This window comes from Marmota monax, unplaced genomic scaffold, assembly GCF_021218885.2.
Source record: "Marmota monax isolate L192 unplaced genomic scaffold, Marmota_monax_Labrador192_F-V1.1 WCK01_AAM20220418_F8-fsc00206, whole genome shotgun sequence".
NCBI lineage: Eukaryota > Metazoa > Chordata > Mammalia > Rodentia > Sciuridae > Marmota > Marmota monax.
Genome location: NW_026694490.1, coordinates 1,146,139 through 1,173,671, shown reverse-complemented (window position 1 = coordinate 1,173,671; position 27,533 = coordinate 1,146,139). Strand labels below are relative to the sequence as shown.

The 27,533-nt window shown below is 39.8% G+C and overlaps 1 protein-coding gene and 1 pseudogene across 1 annotated transcript in view; both read right to left on the bottom strand.

The window, feature by feature from the left end:
- Taf7l (TATA-box binding protein associated factor 7 like) overlaps window positions 1–25,061 on the bottom strand; it is a 59,877-nt gene extending 34,816 nt beyond the window's left edge. Inside the window, exons 1-6 of the mRNA XM_046419210.1 lie at window positions 24,806–25,061; window positions 20,244–20,311; window positions 19,357–19,435; window positions 7,496–7,629; window positions 6,263–6,389; window positions 5,998–6,053 (exon numbers count right to left, since the gene is read on the bottom strand). Coding sequence (XP_046275166.1) covers window positions 5,998–6,053; window positions 6,263–6,389; window positions 7,496–7,629; window positions 19,357–19,435; window positions 20,244–20,311; window positions 24,806–25,061 — 720 coding nt within the window. The remainder of the gene's footprint in view (window positions 1–5,997; window positions 6,054–6,262; window positions 6,390–7,495; window positions 7,630–19,356; window positions 19,436–20,243; window positions 20,312–24,805) is intronic.
- LOC124075670 (U6 snRNA-associated Sm-like protein LSm1) lies at window positions 21,834–22,104 on the bottom strand (annotated as a pseudogene).
- Window positions 25,062–27,533: the final 2,472 nt, after the last annotated feature.

The following is a 27,533-nucleotide window of genomic DNA, read 5'->3' as shown; positions in this document are numbered from 1 at the left end:
TCATGAGCTGGACCCTGCTTGTGGCATTCCTTCTGGACAGGTTTGCTGAAGGAGGGCTTGACCCCCCACCTGGGAATATTCATGAATATCTTTTTGGAGCCCCTTGTGAGTGTAAGGGAGGGCCCCGGCACTCGGCCCCCTCTGGTTATATCCAGAGCATTGATTGTGGGACTAAAGTAGCCTACATGGCGGCTGAACTCAATGAAAACATCGGAGGATTTAAGCAACCAAAATGGGTATGTGTTAATAAGCCCGGACTTGTTGTCCCTAATCCGACTGAGACTCTTGGAAGCTGTCCCGCCACTTGTCATTACACCCCGGCAATGCACATCTCCTGTTATACATCGGCCTCAATTTGTGTTAATAATCAAGGAAAACAGTATTTTGAGGCCATCCTAACTAACACCCGTGGAGAATGGGGGACCACTTATAATTTTATTCCTTTTCTTGGTGACCAGGGAGGGGAAGGCATCACGACTCGGTTAACGGAGGCAGGATGTGAGGGTGTCATGGGTAAACCTTCCTGCTGGCCCATGCAGGCCCCCATCGGAGTCTCTGACAGAGGGGGACCCACTGATGCTATCAAACACCTTCAGGTGATTAAGCTTTTAAAGCCAGAGATCCCTAAGCCTACATACCACCCCTTGATATTGCCCAAATCCCAGTTTCCTGATTTAGATGCCAATAAATTAGATATCCTAGAAACTACCTTTTCTTTACTTAACAGTTCCAATCCTACCCTTGCTGGTGATTGCTGGCTCTGCATGACGGCAGGTGCAGTCATGACATTGGCGGTCCCAATTAATTATGCCATTGATGATGACAACACATGTCAATCTGGGCTGCCCTTTAAGGTGCAGCCTCTAGGTGGTTTTATGTCATGCCTTCTAGGCATGATGCAAAATAATACCTATGATGTTGATGTTGGAGTCTCTTCCTTTGGGAACTGCTCATTAGTAAAGAATTACTCCTCACCTACTCCGCCCATTTGTCCCCCTAATGGTACAGTTTTTATGTGTGGTGGAAATTTAGCTTTTCCCAGGCTCCCAGCAAATTGGACTGGTGGTTGCCTTCTGGCATTACTACTTCCTGATATCACGATTATCTCAGGAGATGAACCCCTACCCATTCCTAGCCTAGACACCTTAGTTAAAAGACACAAGAGAGCTGTGCAGGCCTTACCACTCCTTGTTGGCCTTGGAATAACAGCTGCTGTGGGTACAGGCACGGCAGGATTGGGTACGGCTATACATTCTTACCGCCGCCTATCTCAACAGCTTATAGATGATGTGCAAACCCTATCGGGAACCGTTAAAGACTTACAAGACCAGATAGACTCCCTAGCAGAAGTAGTTCTTCAGAACAGGCGGGGTTTAGACTTGCTTACTGCCAATCAAGGGGGAATTTGTTTAGCCCTTGGGGAGAGGTGCTGTTTTTATGCTAACAAATCTGGCATAGTTTGCACAAAAATTAAACAACTCCAAGAAGACCTAGAAAAAAGGAGGAGGGAATTATTTGAGAACCCTCTCTGGACTGGACTTAATGGATTTTTGCCTTATCTTCTTCCCTTATTGGGGCCATTGTTAGGCCTCCTTCTAGTAGTGGCAATAGGACCCTGCATTGTAAATAAGATAGTACAATTCATTAAGGATCAAATTAATATCTTAGCCTCTAAGCCAATACAGGTTCACTATCAACGCTTGAAGATGGATGATCGCCCCTCTGAGATATACTTCAGACCTATCCGAAGATGAGTGTCCTCCTTAAAAGAAGAACTCCTGCCATATCTTTTCTCTATGCATACCTCTCCCTCTTGCCTTCCTGTACTAGGATCTTTGCTGTCTAATCTCTCGGTCCAATCACATCTGCCATTCGGCGGTGACGGTCGTGGGTCCCGTAGGTGGAGACGGTTAAGCGTTCACCGCAATAATGTCTTGATAGGTCATAACACCTTGAGCTGATCTTGTAGTACCCAGTGACGGGCAACTTTCACGCTTGCTGTGCGACCTAAGCCAGGGAATCGGGGCCTTCCCAGAGACGGGTAAGCATCGCAAGGGCTGTGAACGACCTAAGACAGGGGCTACTTGATTCCCACTGGCATGCAAAAAACAAAAGAGGGGGACTTGTTGGCAACAGGTCCACCTTGGCCCCTGGAGCCCTACCTCCACTAGTTTGTTCTGCATGCCAGTGTGGCCAGCTCACAAGGCCATGGCGAACTTGCCGTTTTTCTGTTCCTGCTTATCCGTCTGAGACATATGTATCCCACGGGAATGCCTTGACCTTTTCTGGTCTGATGGACTTATTGTTAAGGGAGGTTTCGGTACCTGACAATAATAGATGTTGAAACTAAATTTCTCCCCCCTCCCTCCTGCTTTTGGGTAGTTTTCCACTTCTGCTGCTTGGGGTATAAAAAAAGGTGTGTTAGCAATAAAGATTATTATTGACTCCTGGATGAAGAACCTTGGTGTCCTGTGTGTCTTTTAACCTCGCCGTCCCTCGCCGGACTCGGCTCCCTTGGCCGGACACGACACTCCTCTACGATTGTTCTGGTCATGTCTTTTAATCACAGCAGTGGAAAAGCTGGCTAAAACAGAAATTGGTACCGAGAGTGGGATTGTTGCTGTGACTAGCCTGACCATGTGGTTTTTGATCTTTTGGGAATTGGTGAGAGGAATTTTGAGATGTGTGGCAGTGCAAGCTGCTTTAGATTGTTGTAAGTGGAGTTTACAGGGCTATTATAGGGAAGCTCAGAAGACCAGAATGCCAATAGGATCATGGTCAGTGAAGACAGGGCTCAAGAGGGTTCAGAAAAGGAGAACTCTATTGGAATTTGGAATAGAGGCCATTCATACCATTCATGTTATGTTCTGGCTGAGAAGTTGTCTACATTTTGCCCCTGTCCTGAGACTTTCTGTGGAGATGATTTTAAAAGCAATGGACTTACTTTTTTAAACGTTTTTTTAGTTGTTAGTGGACCTTTATTTTTTATTTATGTGTGGTGCTGAGACTCAAATCCAGTGCCTCAAACATGCTGGGCAAGCACTCTGCCAACTGAGCCACAACCTCAGCCCCCAAGCAATAGACTTCTTAATCTGGTAGAAGAAATGTCTAGGTAGCATAGCATTCAGATGTCGGCACAGATATTGCTGGCAAATTTTAGCCAAATTTATTGTGATATTCAGGAGCAGAAAGCAGAGCAGAAATATTTGAAAAACTTGAACTTGAAAGGCAGGAGTAAAACTGGAGCTAAGAAAGTTGCAGTTGTTAAAGACATTACTGACACTAAAGAAATGCTAAGGACTTTGCCTAGAGACTATTAGAAAGATGGCTTTAGGGCATCTCAGGAGCTGGCAAGACCACACCTCTCTCAGGCTCAAGGGAGTAAAAGTGAAAATTCTCTTGAGAAGAGACCAGTGAGGAATCCTTCTGTACAAGGGGACCTGGAAAGCTTTTTTCAATATGCTCAGCCACCCAGACACTGAAAGGCTGCTGCAGCTAGGGTCCGTGGAGGCTTGGTACTGCTCAAGATGGCAGCAGACCTTGGCGTCAACCACATGGTGCTGGTTCTGCAGGAATGCAGGATGATGGAGTTAGGGGGTCATGGAGGCTTCCACCAAGATTTCAAAGGAAGGCCTTGGAAGCCAGGCAAAGTGCAGCAGGGTCAGAGTCCCTGCAAGCACTCTCTGAGAAAGCAAGGTATGGAGATTTGAGGAGGTAGCCAAAGCTGCCATGAAGACCCCGAGATTAAGAAATGCCAGTGACATGGGATACTGTCCTAGGAAAGCTGCAGGAATTGAGCAGAGACAAGCCAAAGAAAAGCCACTTGCATTTTAACCAACATGGCCACAGGGGTGGAGTTATAAAAGCATTTTGGAGAGAACATCACAATGCCACGTGCCCCAGATCCTGGACATGGAGCTACAGGACTTGTTTGCCCAGCTGGATTTCCATCTTCCCTTGGTCCTATCCCTTCTTTCTATGTCCCTAATTTGGAAATGGAAATGTTTACTCTGTACCATTATATACTGGGTACTTGTTAATCGCTTTTTAATTTTACAGGAGCTCACAATGTGAGTTGTCTTGAGCCTCAGAAAAGATTTTGGACTTGAACATTGAGCAATCTCTGAACTATTGAGACCATGGGGACTCTTGGGAATGGACTAAATGTATTTTGTATCATCAAATAAGTATGAGCCTTTGGGGGCTCGGGATGGAATGTTATGGTTTAGATGTGGTATCCCACAAAAGCTCATATGTGAGACAATGCAAGAAGGTTCACAGGAGAAATGACTGGGTTGTGAGAGTCTTAACCCAATTAGGGAATTAATCCCCTGATAGGGATTAACTAAATAAGTAGTAACTAAAGTGGTAGGGTAGGGCTAGAGGAGGGGGAAATTGGGCGTGTGGCTTTGGGGTATATATTTAGATCTGGTGAGTAGAGTGTCTCTCTGCTTCCTGATCACCATGTAAGCTGCTTCTCTCTGACACACTCCTCCTCCATGATGTTCTGACTTACCTTGAGCCCTGAGAAATGGAGTCAGCCTTCTATGGACTAAGACCTCTGAAACTGTGAGTCCCAAATAAACCTTTCCTCCTCTGCAACTGTTCTGGTCAGGTCTTTTAATCACAGCAGTGAAAAAGCTGACTAAAAGATGACAACACCTAATGTTGATGAAGAGGTAGATAAACTGAATCACATTTTTGGGGTGGAAATATAAAATGGTACCTTCCTCTGAAAAAAGCATTGCAGTTCCTTATGAAACTAAATATGTAACTGCCATACAACCCGATAATTGCACTTCTGGGCATTTATCCCAGAGAATTGAAGATTTATGTTCACTCAAAAAACCTGTTCACAGTTTTACTTATAATGGTCAAAAACTAGAAACAACCCAGATGTCCAGTTAAACACATTGGTACATTCATATTAATGAATACTACTAAGCAATAAAAAGGAACAAACTATTGATGCATGCAAAAGCTTACATATAGTGTAAGGGCATTATGCTGAGTAGGGAAAAAGCTACTCTCAGATATTATATACTGTATGTTTCCACATAGATGATATCCTAAAAATTACAGAGATGAAAAACCAAGAGTGTAAGGTAGAAGGGAGGTGGGTATGATTATATAAGGGCAAGTTAAGAGATCTTTGAGGTGATGGAACTGTAGTATTCTAACAATGTAGGTGGGTACATAAACCTTCACATGGGATAAAACTGCATAAAACTAAATACATGCACCAAACACATGAGTACAAGTAACATGGGATTTGAATAAGACTGGTGAACTGTAATAATGTTAGTTTCCTGTTTATAATTATTATATTATACATTTGAAAAAAATGATATAATGGGGGAAACTGGGAAAGGGGCACATAGTAGCTCTCTTTTATTTCTTAAAATTATATGTGAATCTAAAATTATTTCAAAATAAAAAGTTCAATTGAACAAAAGAAGTCAAACTACAGTACTCCTGTAGCTTACCAAAGTTTCTGCAAGCCTGAAGTAAGGTAAAGAATATAACCACAATTCCCAAATCTCAGGTTCTATATGGGTTCATTTTAAAACTATATCTTGAGGGCTGGGGTTGTGGCTCAGTGGTAGAGCACTCACCTAGCATGTGTGCACCCTGGGTTCAATCCTCAGCACAACGTAAAAATAAATAAATAAAATAAAGGTATTGTGTCCAACTACAACTAAAAATAAATATTAAAAAAAAAACTATATCTTGAAATCCAAAAATAAAATCATGAGTTTCAAATTCATGGTCTTTTCCAGACCTCTAATAACTAGCCTTAAAAACAGGTCTATTTTTATTCATTGCTATATTCCCAATGTCTAACACACAGTGTCAAGCATTTAGCCCACTTTCAAATGTTTAATGAACATATAAATGAATGAGCAAATTAATTTTTAATTGACTTTCTTCCTTTTCTTTCCCCTCATTATCCTCTTCTCATCCACCCAGCAGACACACAAATAGCATGAGACTCACCTTTTTTTTTGTTTTCCGGAATCTTTTCTTTCTGACATTCTTAAGTGGTGGAGTAACTAAAATAAATACAACATGGTGAAACATACTTATAACTGAAGGTATTTACATGTCTATCAGAATTTGATAGAGGGATCATACTATAAGCTACTGGTTCATGACATGCCTTCCTTTAAGAGAGTTTGTGAGTCTAATAAACCAGGAAAGAGGTCCCTGATTCAGCAGATAAATACAGTCAGCCAGAATGAGCAAGGGGCAGGTGACTTACTGCCATGCTTCCAGATATATATTTTTTCTGTTTCCCTTTCGTTATTCCCGGTTATATTGACATCAGTAGAGGTAATTGGTTCTTCTGGAGAAGAGTGAAGATCACCATCAGCACTGCACACAAGCATCTACATGCAAAGATAAAACATAAAAATAAATAAAATAAAGGTATTATGTCCAACTACACAATACCTTTTAGTAGCAAAGATAAAAAGTTGACTATAGCCACAAATCTTGGGTTAATAACGAATCATGAACATTCTTACCACCATATATCCTGGAGCACAGAGAAGACTGATACTTGGCATTTCCAGAAAACCTAGTATTATGTAATATACATTCATATTCTCTCTCTTGCTTTCAAATTCTTTCTCCCTCTCTCATTCTTATTCTTTCTCTCTTTCCCCTCTCTCTCCTCTCTCCAACAGCACTGTATATAGACTGTGAACTTTTTTTTTTAAACTGGAGTGTTTACCATTGCAGAGAGAATATGTTAAAAATGCATACATCTTAGCATTTTGATCTAGAAAAGAAATTAGAAAGCAATAATAGAGATGATGAATAAAAACCAATTTAAGGGCTGGGGATGTGGCTCAAGCGGTAGCGCGCTCGCCTGGCATGTGTGTGGCCTGGGTTCGATCCTCAGCACCACATACAAACAAAGATGTTGTATGCCGAAAACTAAAAAAAAAAAAATATATATATATATATATATATATATATATATATATATATATATATATATTACAATTCTCTCTCTTAAAAAAATCAGAAAATTAAAAAAAAGAACCAATTTAAAGCTCCAGAGTTAACATACTACTTTAGTAGAAAGTTCAGAAGATTCCAGCTGTTCGTATTTTTAAATTTTTTTTTAGTTGTCAATGAACCTTTATTTTATTTATTGATATGTGGTGCTGAGAATTGAACCCAGTGCCTCACACATGCTAGGCAAGCACTCTGCCACTGAGCCACAACCCCAGCCCCGTATCTTTTAATTAATAAAAGTCACTATAAATGGCAAGTAGGTGATTATAAAAGATATTTGAATGAAATAAGGTAGGGAAATTTCAAGATAAAACACTAAATCAGAAGTTAATATTTTTTTCCTGTGCAATTTATCTGGAAATCAGAAATGGCAACTAATCTTTCACCAAGTGGAAAGGAGTAATGGGAGAAAACAAAAGGGATTCTTGAAGGATGTGAGGGCTAGAATACTAAGATAATTAGTTCATACCTGGGAAATATCTGCAGTTTTATAAAAGGTTTTTTTATCAAGAGTTTTCAGGCTTCCAATGACACAAGGCAAATCAACCAGCTTAGCAGATAGTGAGACATCTTCTACCTCAACAACTGCATGACGTCTATCAGCTAAAGAGAAGTAGAGAAGATTAAAGTTGACATTTTCCTGATGAATTCCTAAGCCTCCTAGGTTTTAAATAATGAAGACTTATGTGGGACAGATTAGTTTTTCAGTGAAACCCACTATTTCTCAAAATGTTAGGACTGTGTACACAATTGGTAAATTCTGAGAGAAAAGAAGGGAGAGTACATGGAGTTCATTATCCCAGCATATGTCACTCATTCAAAAGTAGCTAAGTTTCTTGGTAATGATTGTGAACTAAATTTGGTTGAAGGAGAAAATTTATCATTTTCATCCAGAAAGGCAAATTCTATTCATTTAAATAAATTCCTTATTTTATTTATTTTTAATTTTTTTTCATGGATCACTTTCTTTTTATAGAAAGGATAGAATATCATATACATTCTTTTTAGCATTCCTCTTTTAACTTTAACAGTGTATTCTGGAAGGCATACCATATCAGTTCATTGAAATCTTTTTTTTTTTTTTAATTTTTTATTGTGGGTTGTTCAAAACATTACAAATTTCTTGACATATCATATTCCACACTTTGATTCAAGTGGGTTATGAACTCCCACCTTCACCCCATACACAGATTGCAGATTCACATCAGTTACACATCCATTGATTTACAAATTGCCATACTAGTGTCTGTTGTGCTCCGCTGCCTTTCCCATCATCCACCCTCCCCCCTCCCCACCTCTCCCCTCCCCTCCCCTCCTCTCTCTCTACCCCCTCCACTGTATAACCCTGAGGGTCTCCTTCCATTACCGAGCAATTTCCCTTCTCTCTCCCTTTCCCTCCCACCTCTCATCCCTGTTAAATGTTAATCTTCTTCTCCTGTTCTTCGTACCTACTCTGTTCTTAGTTACTTTCCTTATATCAAAGAAGACATTTGGCATTTGTTTTTTAGGGATTGGCTAGCTTCACTTAGCATAATCTGCTCTAATGCCATCCATTTCCCTGTAAATTCTATGATTTTGTCATTTTTTAATGCAGAGTAATACTCCATTGTGTATAAATGCCACATTTTTTTTATCCATTCGTCTATTGAAGGGCATCTAGGTTGGTTCCACAGTCTTGCTATTGTGAACTGTGCTGCTATGAACATCGATGTAGCAGTGTCCCTGTAGCATGCTCTTTTTAGGTCTTTAGGGAATAGACCGAGAAGGGGAATAGCTGGGTCAAATGGTGGCTCCATTCCCAGCTTTCCAAGAAATCTCCATACTGCTTTCCAAATTGGCTGCACCAATCTGCAGTCCCACCAGCAATGTACAAGTGTACCCTTTTCCCCACATCCTCGCCAGCACTTGTTGTTGTTTGACTTCATAATGGCTGCCAATCTTACTGGAGTGAGATGGTATCTTAGGGTGGTTTTGATTTGCATTTCTCTGACAGTTAGAGATGTTGAGCATTTTTTCATGTACTTGTTGATTGACTGTATGTCCTCCTCTGAGAAGTCTCTGTTCAGGTCCTTGGCCCATTTGTTGATTGGGTTGTTTGTTCTCTTATTGTCTAATTTTTTGAGTTCTTTGTATACTCTGGATATTAGGGCTCTATCTGAAGTGTGAGGAGTAAAGATTTGTTCCCAGGATGTAGGCTCCCTATTTACCTCTCTTATTGTTTCTTTTGCTGAGAAAAAACTTTTTAGTTTGAGTAAGTCCCATTTGTTGATTCTAGTTATTAACTTTTGTGCTATGGGTGTCCTATTGAGGAATTTGGAGCCCAACCCCACCGAATGTAGATCGTAGCCAACTTTTTCTTCTATCAGACGGCGCGTCTCTGATTTGATATCAAGCTCCTTGATCCATTTTGAATTCACTTTTGTGCATGGCGAGAGAAAGGGATTCAGTTTCATTTTGTTGCATATGGATTTCCAGTTTTCCCAGCACCATTTGTTGAAGATGCTATCCTTCCTCCATTGCATGCTTTTAGCCCCTTTATCAAATATAAGATAGTTGTAGTTTTGTGGATTGGTTTCTGTGTCCTCTATTCTGTACCATTGGTCCACCCGCCTGTTTTGGTACCAGTACCATGCTGTTTTTGTTACTATTGCTCTGTAGTATAGTTTGAAGTCTGGTATCGCTATACCGCCTGATTCACACTTCCTGCTTAGCATTGTTTTTGCTATTCTGGGTCTTTTATTTTTCCATATGAATTTCATGATTGCTTTCTCTATTTCTACAAGAAATGCCGTTGGGATTTTGATTGGCATTGCATTAAACCTATAGAGAACTTTTGGTAATATCGCCATTTTGATGATGTTAGTTCTGCCTATCCATGAACAGGGTATATTTTTCCATCTTCTAAGATCTTCTTCTATTTCTCTCTTTAGGGTTCTGTAGTTTTCATTGTATAAGTCTTTCACCTCTTTTGTTAGGTTGATTCCCAAGTATTTTATTTTTTTTGAAGATATTGTGAATGGAGTGGTTGTCCTCATTTCCATTTCAGAGGATTTGTCGCTGATATACAGGAATGCCTTTGATTTATGTGTGTTGATTTTATATCCTGCCACTTTGCTGAATTCATTTATTAGCTCTAATAGTTTCTTTGTAGACCCTTTTGGGTCTGCTAGGTATAGAATCATGTCAACTGCAAATAGTGATAATGTAAGTTCTTCTTTTCCTATTTTTATGCCTTTAATTTTTTTCGTCTGTCTAATTGCTCTGGCCAGTGTTTCGAGAACTATGTTGAACAGAAGTGGTGAGAGAGGGCATCCCTGTCTTGTTCCAGATTTTAGAGGGAATGCCTTCAATTTTTCTCCATTCAGAATGATGCTAGCCTGAGGCTTAGCATAGATTGCTTTTCCAATATTGAGGTATGTCCCTGTTATCCCTAGTTTTTCTAGAGTTTTGAAATAAAGGGATGCTGTACTTTGTCGAATGCTTTTTCCGCATCTATCGAGATGATCATATGGTTCTTATTTTTAAGTCTATTGATGTGGTGAATAACATTTATTGATTTCCGTATATTGAACCAGCCTTGCATCCCAGGGATGAATCCTACTTGATCATGGTGCACAATTTTTTTGATATGTTTTTGTATCCGATTCGCCAGAATTTTATTGAGGATTTTTGCATCTAGGTTCATTAGAGATATTGGTCTGTAGTTTTCTTTCTTTGAAGTGTCTTTGTCTGGTTTAGGTATCAGGGTGATGTTGGCCTCATAGAATGAATTTGGAAGTTCTCCCTCTTTTCTATTTCCTGAAGTAGCTTGAAAAGTATTGGTATTAGTTCTTCTTTAAAGGTTTTGTAAAACTCTGCTGTATACCCATCCAGTCCTGGGCTTTTCTTAGTTGGTAGTTTTTGATGGTTTCTTCTATTTCCTCAATTGATATTGGTCTGTTTAGGTTGTCTATATCCTCCTGACTCAATCTGGGCAGATCATATGACTTAAGAAATTTATCTATGCCTTCACTATCTTCTAATTTATTGGAGTATAGGGATTCAAAATAATTTTTGATTATCTTCTGTATTTCTGAAGTGTCTGTTGTTATATTGCCTTTTTCATCCCGTATGCTAGTAATTTGAGGTCTTTCTCTTCTTCTCTTCGCTAGCATGGCTAAGGGTCTGTTGATTTTGTTTATTTTTTCAAAGAACCAACTTTTAGTTTTGTCAATTTTTTCAATTGTTTCTTTTGTTTGATTTCATTAATTTCAGCTCTGATTTTAATTATTTCTTGCCTTCTACTTCTTTGGTGTTGTTTTGCTCTTCTTTTTCTAGGATTTTGAGATGAAGTATGAGATCATTTATTTGTTGGTTTTTTCTTTTTTTAAGGAATGAACTCCAAGCAATGAATTTTCCTCTTAGAACTGCTTTCAATGTGTCCCATAGATTCCGATATGTTGTGTCTGTGTTTTCATTTATCTCTAAGAATTTTTTAATTTCCTCCTTGATGTCTTCTATAACCCATTGATCATTCAGTAACCTATTGTTCATTCTCCAATTGATGTATGCTTTTTCCTTCCTTCTTTTATCGTTGATTTTCAGTTTCATTCCATTATGATCAGATAAGATGCATGGTAATATCTCTACTCCTTTATATTGTCTAAGAGTTGCCCTGTGACATAATATATGATCTATTTTTGAGAAGGATCCATGTGCTGCTGAGAAAAAAGTGTAACTGCTTGATGTTGGGTGGTATACTCTATATATGTCAATTAGGTCTAGGTTATTAATAGTGTTATTGAGTTCTATAGTTTCCTTATTCAACTTTTGTTTGGAAGATCTGTCCAGTGGCGAGAGAGGTGTGTTGAAGTCTCCCATGATTATGGTGTGGTGGTCTATTAGACTCTTGAACTTGAGAAGAGTTTGTTTGACGAACATAGCTGCACCATTGTTTGGGGCATAAATATTTATGATTGTTATGTCTTGTTGGTGTATGGTTCCCTTAAGCAGTATGTAGTGTCCCTCTTTATCTCTTTTGATTAACTTTGGCTTGAAATCTATTTTATTTGATATAAGTATGGACACGCCTGCTTGTTTCCGAAGTCCATATGAGTGATATGATTTTTCCCAACCTTTCACCTTCAGCCTATGTATGTCTTTTCCTATCAAATGCGTCTCCTGTAGGCAGCATATTGTTGGGTCTTGTTTTGTGATCCATTCTACTAGCCTGTGTCTCTTAATTGGTGAGTTTAAGCCATTAACATTTAGGGTTATTATTGAGATATGGGTTGTTCTTCCAGCCATATTTGTTTATTTCTGTTACTAAACATTGTTTGTTTTCCTCTTTGATTATTCCCCCCCCCTTTACTGTCCTACCTCCCACTGTTGGTTTTCATTGTTATTTTCCATTTCCTCTTCCTGTAATGCTTTGGCGAGGATGTTTTGAAGAGATGGTTTTCTAGCTGCGAATTCTTTAAACTTTTGTTTATCGTGGAAGGTTTTAATTTCATTCTCCATCCTGAAGCTTAATTTCGCTGGAAACACAATTCTTGGTTGGAACCCATTATCTTTCAGTGTTTGAAATATGTTATTCCAGGATCTTCTAGCTTTCAGAGTCTGTGTTGAAAGATCAGCTGTTATCCTGATTGGCTTACCCCTAAATGTAATCTGCTTCCTTTCTCTTGTAGCTTTTAAAATTCTCTCCTTATTCTGTATGTTGGGCATCTTCATTATAATGTGTCTAGGTGTGGATCTCTTATGATTTTGCACATTCGGCGTCCTGTAGGCTTCTAGGATTTGGGATTCTGTCTCATTCTTCAAGTCTGGGAAGTTTTCTTGTATTATTTCATTGAATAGACTGCTCATTCCTTTGGTTTGGAGCTCTGTACCTTCATGTATCCCAATGACTCTTAAGTTTGGTCTCTTAATGTTATCCCATATTTCTTGGATGTTCTGCTCATGGTTTCTTAACAGTCTTGCTGAGCTGTCTATGTTCTTTTCCAGTTGAAATGCTTTGTCTTCATTGTCTGATGTTCTATCTTCTAAGTGTTCTACTCTGCTGGTAGTATTCTCCATTGAGTTTTTAAGTTGGTTTATTGCTTCCTGCATTTCTAGGATTTCTGATTGCTTGTTTTTTATAACCTCTATCTCCCTGTATAGTTGATCCTTTGCTTCCTGGATTTGTTTGCGTAATTCGTTGTCGAAGTGATCTTTCATTGTCTGATTTTGCTGTTTAATGTCTTCCTTGATACTCCAGATCATCTGAAGCATGTATATCCTGAATTCTTTATCTGACATTCCATCTGCTGCAGCTGTTACCTCTTCTAAAGTTGCGTTGACCTGCATTGCTTGTGGTCCTTTCTTTCCTTGTCTTTTCATACTGCTTGCGTATCTTTCCTGCAGGTGCGGGCGGCGGCTCTGCTCTCTCCTTATTCCAATTGGGGTGTCGTGGCTACCACGCCGGCAGGTCACTGGGCCTGTTCTGGGAGCTGGTGGCGGCTCTGTTCTGCCCCTACTCCAATTGGGGTGACGAGTGTACCACGCCGGCAGGCCACCGGGCCTGATCCGCCGGTCGGTTGCAGGTTTGCCTACCCTGCAGGCGCGGGCGGCAGCTCTACTCTGCCCCTACTCCAAATGGGGTGACGTGTCTGTCGTACCAGCAGGCCACTGGGCCTGTCCCGCTGGTCGGTCGCAGATCTGCCCACCTTTCGGGCACGGGTGGAGGCTCTGCTCTGCCCCTACTCCAATTGGGGTGTCGTGACTACCCCGCCTGCAGGACGCTAGGCCTGTTCCTGGCAAGGGAGGCGACTCTGCTCTGTCACTACTCCAATTAGGGTGGTGTTTGTACCACGCTGGCAGGCTCCTGGGCCTGATCCGCCGGTCTGTTGTAGGTCTGCCTACCTTGAAGGCGCGGGCGGCGGATCTGCCCTGCCTCTCCTACCACGCCTGCGGACCCCTGGGCCTGATCTGCAGGTTGATCACTGGTCTGCTCACCCTGCGGGCACGGGTGGCGGTTCCGCTCCGCCCCCACTCCAATTGGGGTCACGTGACCACCACACCGGCAGGGCCTGATCCGGGCGTGGGAGAAGGATCTGCTCTGCCCCTACTCGAGTTGGGGTGACGTGTGTACCACACTGGCAGGCCACTGGGCCTGACCCGCCAGGCTGTCACAGGTCTGTTTACCTTGCAAGCGCGAAGGGCGGCTCTGCCCTGCCCCTCCTACCACGCCCATGTACTACTGGGTCGTGGGTCTGCCCACCTGGCGGGTGTGGGTGGCGGCTCCGCTCCGCCCCCTCTCCAATTGGGGTCACGCGGTCACCACGCTGGCGAGCCGCTGGGCCTGCTCCGGGGGCTGGCGGCGGCCCGGCTCCTTCCCTCTGGCTCGAGGACAAATTGAGGAGACTCGGGTGACTGAGCCTCACCCCCCTTACCAGGAGACCAACGGCTTATGTCACCGCTGGTATTGATGAAGATCTCTCCTCCACCGCTTTCTGCTGCCATCAGATCTCTGCCATGTTGGTATCCTATGCGAATGGCAGCATTTCGTTCCCCTTGCCGGGCAACCAAAGCAACGGGTGAGTCCTGACCGGCCCTCAGCAGGACCCGGACCGAGAAGCAGTTTCCGCGGGCTCCTAGCCCCGGTTCAGGGAAGTTCCGGGAGCCGGAACTCGGCCGCTCCGTGCTCTGTGTAAGCTCCTATAAGTGTAAGCTCCAAGAAGCAGTCCCCGCGGGCTCAGTTCCGGGAGCCGGAATTCGGCTGCTTAGTGCTTGGTGTTTGCTCTGATAGTAGCAGGGTCCAAGAAGCAGCCTCCGCAGGCTCCGCAGCCCTGAGCCAGGGCAGTTCCGGGACGGTTCTGGGAGCCGGAACTTGGCCGCCCCGCACTCGGTGTTCACTCCGATAAGATCAGATTTTAAGAAGCACCCAGGCGCTGAACCCTAGCAATCTGTCTGCAAGCCGCAGGCGAACTGCAGCCTGAAATTACCTGTTCTATGGCTGAATGAGCTGCGGTCAGTCAAAAACAGGTATGGTGACGTCAGTTTACCAACATGGTGGCTGCTGGCCTCCTCTGTGGTCTGACCGGTGTGGAGAACCGAGATGGACCGCTTCCTTCCCCCGTCTCGAACCCAGAATTCAGCCCTGAGTGCGGTGCTTGCGCGGCTGGCAGAAACTGCAGCACTGTAACCCTGCATCTCTATCCCAGCGCGCGTTGCAGACTCTAGCCGCGGGGCGATTTGCTGAATAAGCAGTTTTACCCTCCGTGCGACAAACCTCTCGCGTTTGAGTCCCCGTAGCCGATCCTCGTGCAATGGAAATCCTTCCTCCAGGTTCCGGAGCACCCCACTATTGCTGGAAATTCCTAACAAGATATCCTTTAGCCGTCCTGACTTGTCATACTCCCACACAGTGAAGCAGCACACGGGGGTAATACACTCCCCTCGCCGCCATCTTCCTTCCCCCCAGTTCATTGAAATCTTGATCATTCTTTTTTTAATAGATGCATAGTACTCCTTATGGATTTATCATAGTTTATATAATCACTCACTTAATATCTCTCCCATATATCTACATTTATATCAAAACTTTACAAGTACAAAGCATTCTATAATGAATAACCTCCTGCATACATATTTTTATTTTATTGATGAAAGTATGTCTTCAGGGTACAGGCCCACAAAGTCACTTGTTGGACTGAAAGGTAAATGTACCTGTAATTTTATTAGGTATTGCCACATTTCCCAACAGAAGGGTTAAACAATTTGCATTCCTACCAGTAATGTATGGAAAGTGCCTGTTTCTACACAACTTTGCCAACAGATACATTCTTTATTTAAAATTTTTTTTAGTTGTAGATGGACACAATATCATTATTTTATTTATTTTTATGTGGTGCTGAAGCTCAAATCCAGTGCCTCACACATGTGAGGCAAGTGCTCTACCACTAAGCTGCAGCCCCAGTCCCACATTCCTTATTTCTTAAGAGACATTCAATAATGTCATCATATATGTGTTTTCAAAGGGTTGGATGAAGAAAGAGTGTGATCTTACATTGATGCTACATATCAAGTTAAAATCTCTAGTTGGGAGGAGTTGGGGTTGTGGCTCAGTGGTAGAGCACTTGCCTCGCATGTGTGAGGTACTGGGTTTGATCCTCAGCACCACATAAAAATAAGTAAAAAATAAAAATTTTCTAGTTGGCTTCACAATGATAAAACTCTATACTTCAGAAATGTTCTGAACTCTAAGTCATGCTCAAATGTCTCAAATATGAATAAAAGAGGATTTTGGTATAATTTTCTAATATTAAGTGAAAACAGAAAATGCAGAACCATGTTTAACAAAATCTTTTTGTGTGAATTAACTTTTAAAATACAGAGAGATAATTTATAGTATCATATATAAAACTTTCTCTGTAAGAAAACACAAGAAGAAAGAATTAATACTGGCTATCTTTGGTATCAAGGTTGGGACACTGAAGCAGGCAAGCTTCATTTTTCCTTTTGAATTTATCTGTTTTGAGTTTTCTAACCATGAACTTTTATTTTTAAAGTGAAAATAGAGTTAAGTGAGTAGTGGGATTATGAGCCACATTTTATTTTCTTATTTATACACTTTTCTGTATTTTAAGAAAGCTAACAAAAATCAATCTATCTATCTATCTATCTATCAGTACTGAGGATTGAACCCAGGGGCACTTAAACACTGAGCCACATTCCCAGCCCTTTTATTTTTTATTTTAAGACAGGGCCTTGATAAGTTGCTCAGGGCCTTGCTAAGTTGTTCAGGCTGGCCTTGAATTTGCAATCCTCCTGCCTCAGCCTCCCAAACTGCTGGGATTACAAATGTGCACCACCACACCTGGCTAACTGTTTATTTATTTGGTGTGTGTTTTAAGCAGACAAACTCTAGGTGAAAGCATTTATTTACTTTTTCTTTGGGCTTTTTTAGAATTAACATGATTTTTAATTGACAATTATATTACATTTATGGGGTACAATATGATGCTTTGATATATGTATACAATGTGGAATGATTAAATCAACCTAATTAACATAGCTTTGCTTAATATTTTTTGGAGTGATACATTTGAAATTTACTTTTTGGGGGAGGGTACCAGGGATAGAACTCAAGGGCACTCAACCCCTAAGCCTCCACCCCAGCCCTATTTTATATTTTATTTAGAGACAGGGTCTCACTGAGTTGCTTAGTGCCTCGCTTTTGCTGAGGCTGGCTTTGATCTCACAATCCTCCTGTCTCAGCCTCCTGAGCTGCTGGGATTACAGGCATGTACCACTATACCCAGCTGAAATTTACTTTCTTGCTAGGCATGGTGGTGTGGCCTATAGTTCTAGCTACTTGGGAGCAGAAGTATTGATTAAATCTAGGAGTATAAGCACCTTGGCAGCATAGCAAGCTCCTATCCCATAAGAAATAAAAAGAAGAGAAGTGAAATTAACTTTTTTGTTATTTTGAAATATATATTATTACTGAGTATAGTCACCCTGCTGTGAATGGATCTGAAAACTTCTCCCTTCTGTCTAGCCAAAACTTTGAACCTGCTGACCAGCAACTCCCTATTCCCTCTCTCTTCCCCCACCAGTGCTCACCAGTCTCTGGTAATCACCAATCAACTTTTTGGTATGAACTCGATTTTTGAGATCATACTGTATTTGTTTTTCTGTGCCTGGCTTATTTGACTTAGCACAATGTCTTCAATATTAATCCATGTTGTTCCAAACGACAGAATTTCACTCCTTTTAAAGACTGAATAGTATTCCCATAGAGTACCAAAATTTTCTTTATCCATTCATTCTTTGATGGACACTTAGGTTGATTCAATATCTGAGCTATTATGAATAGTACCACAATAAATATGGGATTACAGCTATCCCTTCAACATACTGATTTCAATTTCAAATTTTAATTTATATTCCCATAAATGGAATTGTGGGATCATACGGTAGTTCTAATTTTAGTTTGTTGAGGAACTTTCATACTGACGGCTGTAGTGATTTACATTTCTACTAACAGTGTGCAAGGGTTTCCTTTTCTCCACATCCTCATCAAAACTTATTTTTCTTGATTTTTTCCATGTTTTATTGGTACATTATAGTTGTACATAATGGTGGTATTTGTTGTTACATATCCATACATTACACACAATATAATTTGGCCAATATCTTTCCCCAATATTTACTATGTCCTCCCCTTTTCCCTCCCCCTGGTTCCTTTCCTCTACTCTCTTGATTTTCCTTTGATTTTTATGAGATCCTCCCCTTGCACACCTTTCTTTTACATTTTCCTCTCTAGTTTCCACATATGAAGGAAAACATGTGACCTTTCACCTCCTGAGTGTGGCTTATTTTGCTTAACATAAGATTCTTAAGTTCCATCCATTTCCTGCAGATGACATAATTTCATTTTTCTTTATGGCTAAATAAACCTCCATTGTATATATATACCATATTTTCTTTATACATAATCTGCTGATGGATACCCAAGTGGGTTCCATGGTTTAGCTATTGTGAATTGTGCTGCTATAAACATGGACATGCATGCATCGCTGTAGTATGATGATTTTAATTCTTTAGGATAAATATTGAGGAGTGATATAGCTGGGTCAAATGGGGGTTCCATTCCTAGTCTTTCGAGGAACTTCCATACTAATTTCCATAGTGGTTGTACTAATTTACAATCTCACCAATAGTGTAAAAGTGTTCCATTTCCTCCATATCTTCTCCAGCATTTTTTATTGTTTCTATTTTTTTTTTTTTTTTTTTGGTACCAGGGATTGAACTCATGGGTACTTGACCACTGAGCCACATCCCTAGTCCTATTTTGTATTTTATTTAGAGAGAGGGTCTCACTGAGTTGGTTAGCACCTTCATATTGCTGAGGCTGGCTTTGAACTGGAGATTCTCCTGTCTCAGCTCCTGAACTGCTGGGATTACAAGCGTGCACCTCTGTACCCGGCTATTATTTATATTTTTGATGGCTGACACTCTGCGTGTGGCTCTCTAAACCATGATTCCATCAAGACAGAGACTATATTCCATTCTTTTTTTAAAAAAAAAATTTAGTTGTTGATGGACATTTATTTATTTATTTATTTATTTATTTATTTATATGTGGTGCTAAGAATTAAACCCAGTGCCTCACACATGCTAGGCAAGTGCTCTACCACCGAGCCACAACATCAGCCCCAGTAAGGGAGTCAAGCTCAACACCACAGTGGTGGCTACCTAATCTATTCTTTTTCACATGTTTAGTACCTAGCACAATGCCTGGCACATGGCAACCACTTAATAAATCATTATTCAGTGTATGGTGAATGGATATTAACTACTTACGAGATAAGTCAATTTTTAGTTTATCCTTCATTTTGACACTTCCAGAATGTATTAGGCTCCTGACAGTAGAAGCATGCTCCTACAAAAGAGGTAAATTGAAAAATCACAAGTGTTAATTGTGTATTCAGCATCAAATAGAAAAGATATATCAAATAGAACCCTCCCTTAAATAAAACTTTACATATCCCAAATGTTTCTAACAATTCTATGTACCAAGAGAGACAATGCATTATATACATTAAATTAGGATAAGGACAACTCCAATTTCATCATTATCTTTTAGTAGCTATAGTTAGTATCTTCTCTCAGCTCTAAATTTCTGCCCCTCTCTACTACCCTTCAGTAGTAGTTGCTAAGGAAAGGCTTTGCTACCGTTTACTAGGTATATTAATTAACCCCAACTGGGGAAGTATCGTTTTGAGCCCCATCCTTAACACAGCTTCCTAAGCTAAATAATGTTTGAGTATGTGTATCAATGGGGGAAGAGATTCAAACACAATGTTTGAGATGGGCTTTGATAGCCTTGCATGGTGATCAGTTCTCAGGAGACAAAGTTCTGGTCCTTCTCACTGCCCCTTTTGAAGTGACAAAAACAATTTTAGAAGCCTTATTTTGGCTTTCCAGGAATAGGCTGTTAGTGTTTGTGATAAGTGACTAGATATGTCCCAGTTGTTTTACCAGGGAATCAACCCATGTGATAGTTGACATGTATAGGAGGAAAGAAATGCTGCTAGAAGAATACACACAAGAGTAGGACTGCTTAGTAGAATATGATTCCTGGGAAATATTCTCAGTTTTTATAGCTTGAAATAGAAATGTTACAGAATCCAAGCAGAACTATACTTTTACATTGAAGATATTCTCTCTGAGACACAAAAGTTTCTTACCAGAGGCAGATGCAATATAAACTGGTTCTCAAGTTCATGAGGAGGTTCATCCTGATTTTTACTCATCTCTGTTTTGGGGTTCATGAAAACAAAAGAAAAAAAAAAAACAAGAGAAAGTCACTAAAAACTCCTCTTACTCCCTCTGCTGACCACTTTTGATAGTACTTGTTAAATTATACAAGATCTTGCCCATAATCCTCACTGGAATGATTTGTACAGTTCAGCAACATCTTATTTCACATATCTTGATTATATCTAAAATTCCACCATATCTCCCCTCCAAATGTACAAATTTTCCTAAGTCAATCTAAATTACATGATGTAATCTGATAAACAAATGAACTGAGAGCTGTTATAAAAAATGATTTAGTCTTCTTAATGATATTCTTAGACTCTCCATCCAGTAAGGGAGTCAAACTCAACACCACAGTGGTGGCTACCTAATCAAACTAAATTACCTCTGCATGGAAGAATATACAAACTAAAGACTAAACTCAATCCAGTAATCACTTGCAGAAGTGTTCAAGGATGTTTTGAAATTAACAAAGTTTAAATTATCAATATTTCATCCACTCTAATGGACCAATAGGAATTAAGCAATCCATAGGAGAGTAGGCAGATTTTTATGACTCTAGAGGGAGCATCAATAGCACTAAGCTACCTTGGGGAATTTAGGAGTCCAGCTCTCATGGCTAGACTGTCATTATGAGTATACCTAACTTCGTGGAATGGATGCATTTCTGAAGGAGTGATATGAATAGAATAAAATCTCATTCAGTTTATTCATTGTGAACATTTATTGTATACATTCTATGTGCCTCGTACTACACTGAGTGCTTTAAGCCTATTATTTCATTTAATCCTTGAAACCACCACTTGTTTGAAATACCCCTAAAAGCTATTTAAGTCAATCCTAAGAAGGATCCCTTTATTAAAAAATACACTTTCAGATCTAAATAGAATGAGAAATTTATCTCTGCAATTTTCTTTTTTGTAAAGTGAATATATATATATATATATATATATATATATAGGAAATGCAATAAATTATGAAAAATAAATGCTGATATTAAAATCAAAAATACACTTTCAGCAAATAAATAATCTTGACCAAGTAGATAGGGTTTCTGGACAAATAATAATCATATATAATTACGGAGTACTCAGTGATGTTAGTGATCCATGTATACAATGTGGAATGACTGCATTTAGCTAATTAACATATCACCTTATATACCTATAATTTTTTTGAGATTCATATTTTATTTACAAGTCAATGAAAAATGTCCTCTGTAAACTCTACTTTGGGATATGAAAAGCAATATAAACATGTGGTTGCTGGCTGCACAGTGAAGTATGTGAAAGGATTCCATGCCACTATTTATTTAAACAATGATTCTGTTATTTAAAACAAAGCAAAAACAAAACCAAAATCCCACATAATTTCTTCATGTTGCATATGTGAAATAATGAAAAATAAAAATGACTTTTCAAAACTCTACAGTCTGTTCAAATGTGTTGGGTGACCAAGATGTCACTTTCATTCAATGACAGTCCCTACTCTCCAAAGCATAGCCTCTGAGCAATTACTTAATACTCATCAAGAGTATCTGCTCGAGGAATGGACAGATCCTGATCTTTAAGGGCTTGAACTTTCAGCTTCTCTGCTTCTAGCTTGGTCTGCTGTTCAACCCTCTGTTCTTAGATTTCTACAATAGACACTTGCAGGAGAGGTGTATCACTCTCCTTTTCCATGTCCAAATTGATCAATGCTTCTTATAAAGCCTCCATCTTGAAGCAGGACCAAGTGCTTTTTGTCGATGTCCTTGATGAGTCTGGCAGTGCCAGGGATATAGTTCATTTTGAGCTGAGATGAGGCTGTAATGTACAGCAGCCACTGAAGTTGCAGCCTTGGTAGGACCAGAACAGGAATGTCTTGTCCCAGACCGCTACTTCTGCCTGGCTTTCAGCTGCTGGGGTCTGCCCAAATACTTATAATTTATTCCTCCTTGCTAAGTGCTACTTTCTACACTTTAACTAACATCTCTCCATCCCCCCACTAGCCTTTTGTGACTATCACAGTACTCTCTGCATTTATGAGTTTGATTGATTTAAGGTCCACATGTAAGTGAGAATATGTGGTTTTTCTCTTTCTGTACCTGGCTCATTTCACTTACACAATGTTCTCCAGGTTCATCTATGTTGCTTTCAAATGACGAAAATTCCTTTTTAATGCTGAAGAGTATTCCACTGTTATATAAACCTCATTTTCATTATTAATTTTATCTGTTGATCAACATCTAGGTTGATTCCATAAATTGGCTATTGTAAATAATGCTACAATGAACATGGGAGTGGGTATCTGTTTCACATACTAAATTCAAGTCCTTAGAATACATCCCCTGAAGAGGGACTACAGGATCCCAAGTTAATAATTATTTATAATCTTTTTCCCATTTATATAGGATGTATCTGTAATGGCTTGCACTTTGAGAATTAGGGCCCATGCTTCTGCGGAAGGCTTTTTCTCAAAGGTGAAAGAAAGCAATTACATACATGAAACCTGAGAAAGGCCTCTTATGTTCTAAGGACATTATGCTATGCAGGAAATTATAAGATCTTATATCTTTAGTTGGAATAAAAACTTCAGCTAATGAACTAATACTAATAATATTGATATTAACTAATACTAATAATATTGATATTAACTAATACTAATAATATTAATATTAACTACTACTACTAATAATAATAATAATAGTATTAGCTAATGAGCTAATACTCTGTAGACCATTAACTGGGATCTGAGTTTTGAATCTGAATCTCACATAAAAGCACTGTAACCTTCTCTTACCACACAGAAGTAGCTCTGGGTCACTCTTAGGGTGAAGGAATTTACTAGTTATGATTTAACTCCTTCAGTATAACTTGAGAAACTATCAGAAAGGTATCAAAAGTATGAAGAAGAAAAAGAAAGCACCAAGTGATCAGCAGCTGAAAAGCAGACACACAGGGTGGGAATGGGTGATACATTATTTGTAATAGTTATTTCTTCTCTTTTTGCTTATGTGTGTGTGTGTGTGTGTGTGTGTGTGTGTGTGAGAGAGAGAGAGAGAGAGAGAGAGAGGGGGGAAAATATAAGGAAAAGTTAATTAAATAAAGTAAATGAAATAATGAATCTTGGAGTTGGGTTCATTGCCTAATGGGAAAAAGTAAAGAATAGTTATGGTTGGGAGCAGAAACACAGATTATTCGAAGAACTAGCTACTAAGCAAGATTTTATCTGACCTGTAGTAACTTTTAGTTTCTCAGCAGAACTAAGATTAGCACATTTTGTTCATTTTATTGCTTTTCTGACAACTCCTCTTTTTTATGAAAGAAAGAATTTAATAAGTGAAATTATTTAAAAATAGTTCCTGTAAATCACCCAAATAAAAGGTCTGGTGAAGAGAAGATGGAAACCCTGATTGGAATGAGTTTTAATTAATTTTAAATTTGTTACCTTCATTAACCCAAAGAAAGGACATCTACTTTTTTCCCAGTAAGAACTGTTTGATGCCTAATTAAATTCACAGGTTCACCCTCCACCATCAGCCCTAGCTCCATCTCACTTTAATAGAATTACAATTTGAATTTAACTAGACAGGAGCCTGTTTAGCAGCACCCTCCAGGCAGTGCAAGTCAATGCAAACCTAGGTCAGTATTTTTTTTCACGTTTATGGCCGTAGGCTACAGTTTGGAGGCTGTAACCACTATCTCTCGGTCCTTATTCCTGGAGCACTAAGATTCCAAAGGTAAAGTTCCGCTTACCTTGAAAATCTCGCATAGCCTTCACACCTCACCATCCAGGATTGCTGGAGCGGGCAACACGCCAGAACCCCCTGCCCACTGCCCAACTCACCCACTCCTCCGCCGACTCGCGCTCGTACCGGAAAGGCTGTGCGGGTTGGGACCCGCCTCTCTTGCCAGGTGGGTTCCCGGCAAGCCACGAGAAGGCTCCCGCTCGGGCCCTACGGGCGTCGGAGCGGGAGGCACGCGGAAGAAGCAGCCGACAGGTTGAAGAGCCCCGCTTGCGAAAGGAAAGGCAGGCCGCTTCCCCGAGGCAGCCGGCTCCCGCGTTTGGGGCGGGAATGCTTGAAAGGCGTTAAGCATTGAGAGAAAGCAATGACTTAGGGGCCACGTGGAGCAAGACCGAGGCTTTCAAAACAAGTTACTTTTTACACATAAGGGGAACGTCTGGCCACCAGAGAATTTTTACCAGTACAAAGTAAAAAGAATGGTGTATTTGACTGCTTCTTGATTCCGTTGGGTCGGACAATTTGTCACTAGGCTAGGTGACCTCATTTGATGACAAATACACCACCATGCAAACTCATTAGATAGAGTCCCCTTCAAACTCCTTTAACATGATAAGCCACTCCCTTTTCCTCTTCAAAATCATTCTTTTATCTACATATTTTTATGTACATATTTCTACCACAGTGGGGGTGGGTAGCAGTTCGCTTCTCCCAAAGAAGATACCCAGATTGTGGGGTGGGGGGAGAATTTTAAAAGCCACTTACCTTTGACTTCCTGTGGGTTTTCCAGAGTAGTTTTGTCAGCTGGTGTGGTGCTACTATCGGCATCGGTTTTAGCACCTTGACCGGCAAGAATTTCTGTGCCTTTGTTGCCTTCAGTTTCCGCGCTGCACTCGAAAACAATTTCAGCACCATGGTCCACAGAAATCTGGGACTCTTGGTAGTTCATTACTTCCAATGTTGGAGCTATTGTTGAATCATTTTCTGAGGAATTGGGGACCTCTCCCTCAGGGCACTCCATGATCCACTACGTTGGGGGTTGGAATCATAAAATGGCTTCCAGTTTAGTCATGTGACCTGGAGTATTCCAGAACTTTCATAAAATGATGACAGAGTTATGTTTCTTAAAGACATAGAGATACCATTAAAGACATTTTGATGCTTGTTAAAGATTGAAGCTGTAAATTCTCTACAGCTGACCTCTGATCTAACACAAGTGTAAGGAATATTTTTGTATAACAATTTCTTATAGATATGTGATTTTTTTCATTCAGTTATGCTAGACTATTAGAGATTTAGATCTAGACAAAATAGTTTTGATCCCTTTTAGAACCCATCCACTGATCTTTATTTTGGCATTATACTGTCAGGCTACCAAGAGACCAGTTTTGCATTTAGTATAGAATATGCCTGACTACCTTTAATAATGACTTGAAGGAAAATTTTATTTTTGATTAATAAAATGGCTTAGTAATTGTTTGGAATCGTATACGTAATATAAATAATGTAATTAACGTTCTTTGTGATGGATGCTACGAAGCTCAAAACCAAGTTTGCAACTCTCCTCTAAAAACTATGGGCCTTGTTGGCATCTTTCAACCTTTCCCTTATTTTAAATACTACTTTCTTTAGGAATCCCCTAAAAATTTTATCTTGCACAGTAAATAACAGTGAAAACTGCTCACCCCCCCCTTTTTAAGAATAAGATATAAATGTTATAAAATGAAAATAGTGCCCTGACAAAAGTGTCTCAGGAAGCATCCCCGTGGGTTAATGAGGACAACACAGTGAGAAACTGTTCCCTAATAAATTCAATCATCCAGAAAATGTTAATTGATAATTTAATGTGCCAGATCTGACTTGAAATACTTATCAAATGCCTAAAATATGGCTTATCATAAGAAGGAGGCAAAATTATCCTTAGGAAATTTACAATCTAGCTGGTCACAGTGTCACATGTCTTTAATCCCAGCAACTGGGGAGGCTGAGTGAGGCAGATGGCAAGTTCAAAGCCAACCCCAGCAACTTACTGAGACTCTGTCTCAAAATAAATAAATAAAAGTGGCTGAGGATGTACTTCACTGATAAAGCACCCTGGGCTCAATTCCTAGTAGAAGAAAAAGAAGGTGGGGGAGAAGGAAATCTACAATCTAGTTTGAAATACAGGTATACACATATGCAATTTTCCACTTATTGCTAGATTTCCAACCACTTCTTAATTAAAAGGGGAATGAGAAGTGGAAAAAGGATAAGGCAAGAATTATGGTTTCTCTTGGTAGAGGAGAAGTGATCCAAGAAGCAACATGATGTACAGATTTTAAAAGTATCATGTACATGCTATCATATTGTCAAGTCCACATAGGATATATTTCTGGTTGTATTCTGTCATGATGCTGTTTCTTTCCATTAAGTTAATCTACATCCTTTCTCCCTTGGAAAACATTCCTCTCCATCCCCAAGTATAGCCTCAATAAATTTCATCATTTTAGCAAATATGAGTTGTGTATGCTGCTTTAGAATAAATTAATTGAGTTATGTACCAAGAAATCTTCTAATGTCAATAATAACTAACATTCATTGAGCACTTTTGTGTATTATTAGGCTCTTGGCTAGGGCTTTATATGCATTATCCAATTTAACCCTCACAATTGTGTTGTGAGTTTGTTTTTTCATATTTTATAATTTCTATGATGACTTAACTGAGATTTCAAAAGATTAATTAACTTGGCACATTCCACACATCTAGTAAATGACAGAATCAATATTTACTTGAAGATAGGTCCATTTGACTCAATGTGTCTACCTACTCAGATCTCTCCTGCATAATTAGATGTTTAGTTATCTCCCATCACCCCCTCACCCCATCCCCTGGTAACTTCTACTTTCAGTCTCTATGAATTAATCCATTCTAGATACCCTTTATAAATGAAATCATGCAGTATTTGTCCTTTTGAGTCTGTTTTCACTCACTTAGCAAGATGTTCTCCAGGTTCATCTGTGCTGTAGCACGTATCAGAACTTTATTCCCAGCCAGATGTAATGGAGCACTCCTTGTAATCCCAGTGACTCAGGAGGCTGAGGGGGGGAGGATCACAAGTTGAAACCCAGCCTCAGCAACTCAGTGAGGTCCTAACCAACTTAGCAAAACCCTGCTTCAAAATAAGAAATAAAAAGGACTGAGGATGTAGCTCAGTGGTTACATGCCCCTGGGTTCAATACCTGGTACCAAAATAAATAAATAAATAAATAAATAATTTTATTCCTTTTAACATGTCTCATGTTTATGGATTAAGACGATTAATATTATTAAAATGTCCATACTATCCAAAGCAATCTATAGATTCAATGCATTCCTCTTTCAAATACCAATGACATTCTTCACAGAATTAGAAAAAACAATCCTAAAATTCACATGGAAACATAAAAAACCCTGGATATCCAAAGCAATCTTGAGCAAAATCAGCAAAGCTGAAAGCATCACAATATCTGATTT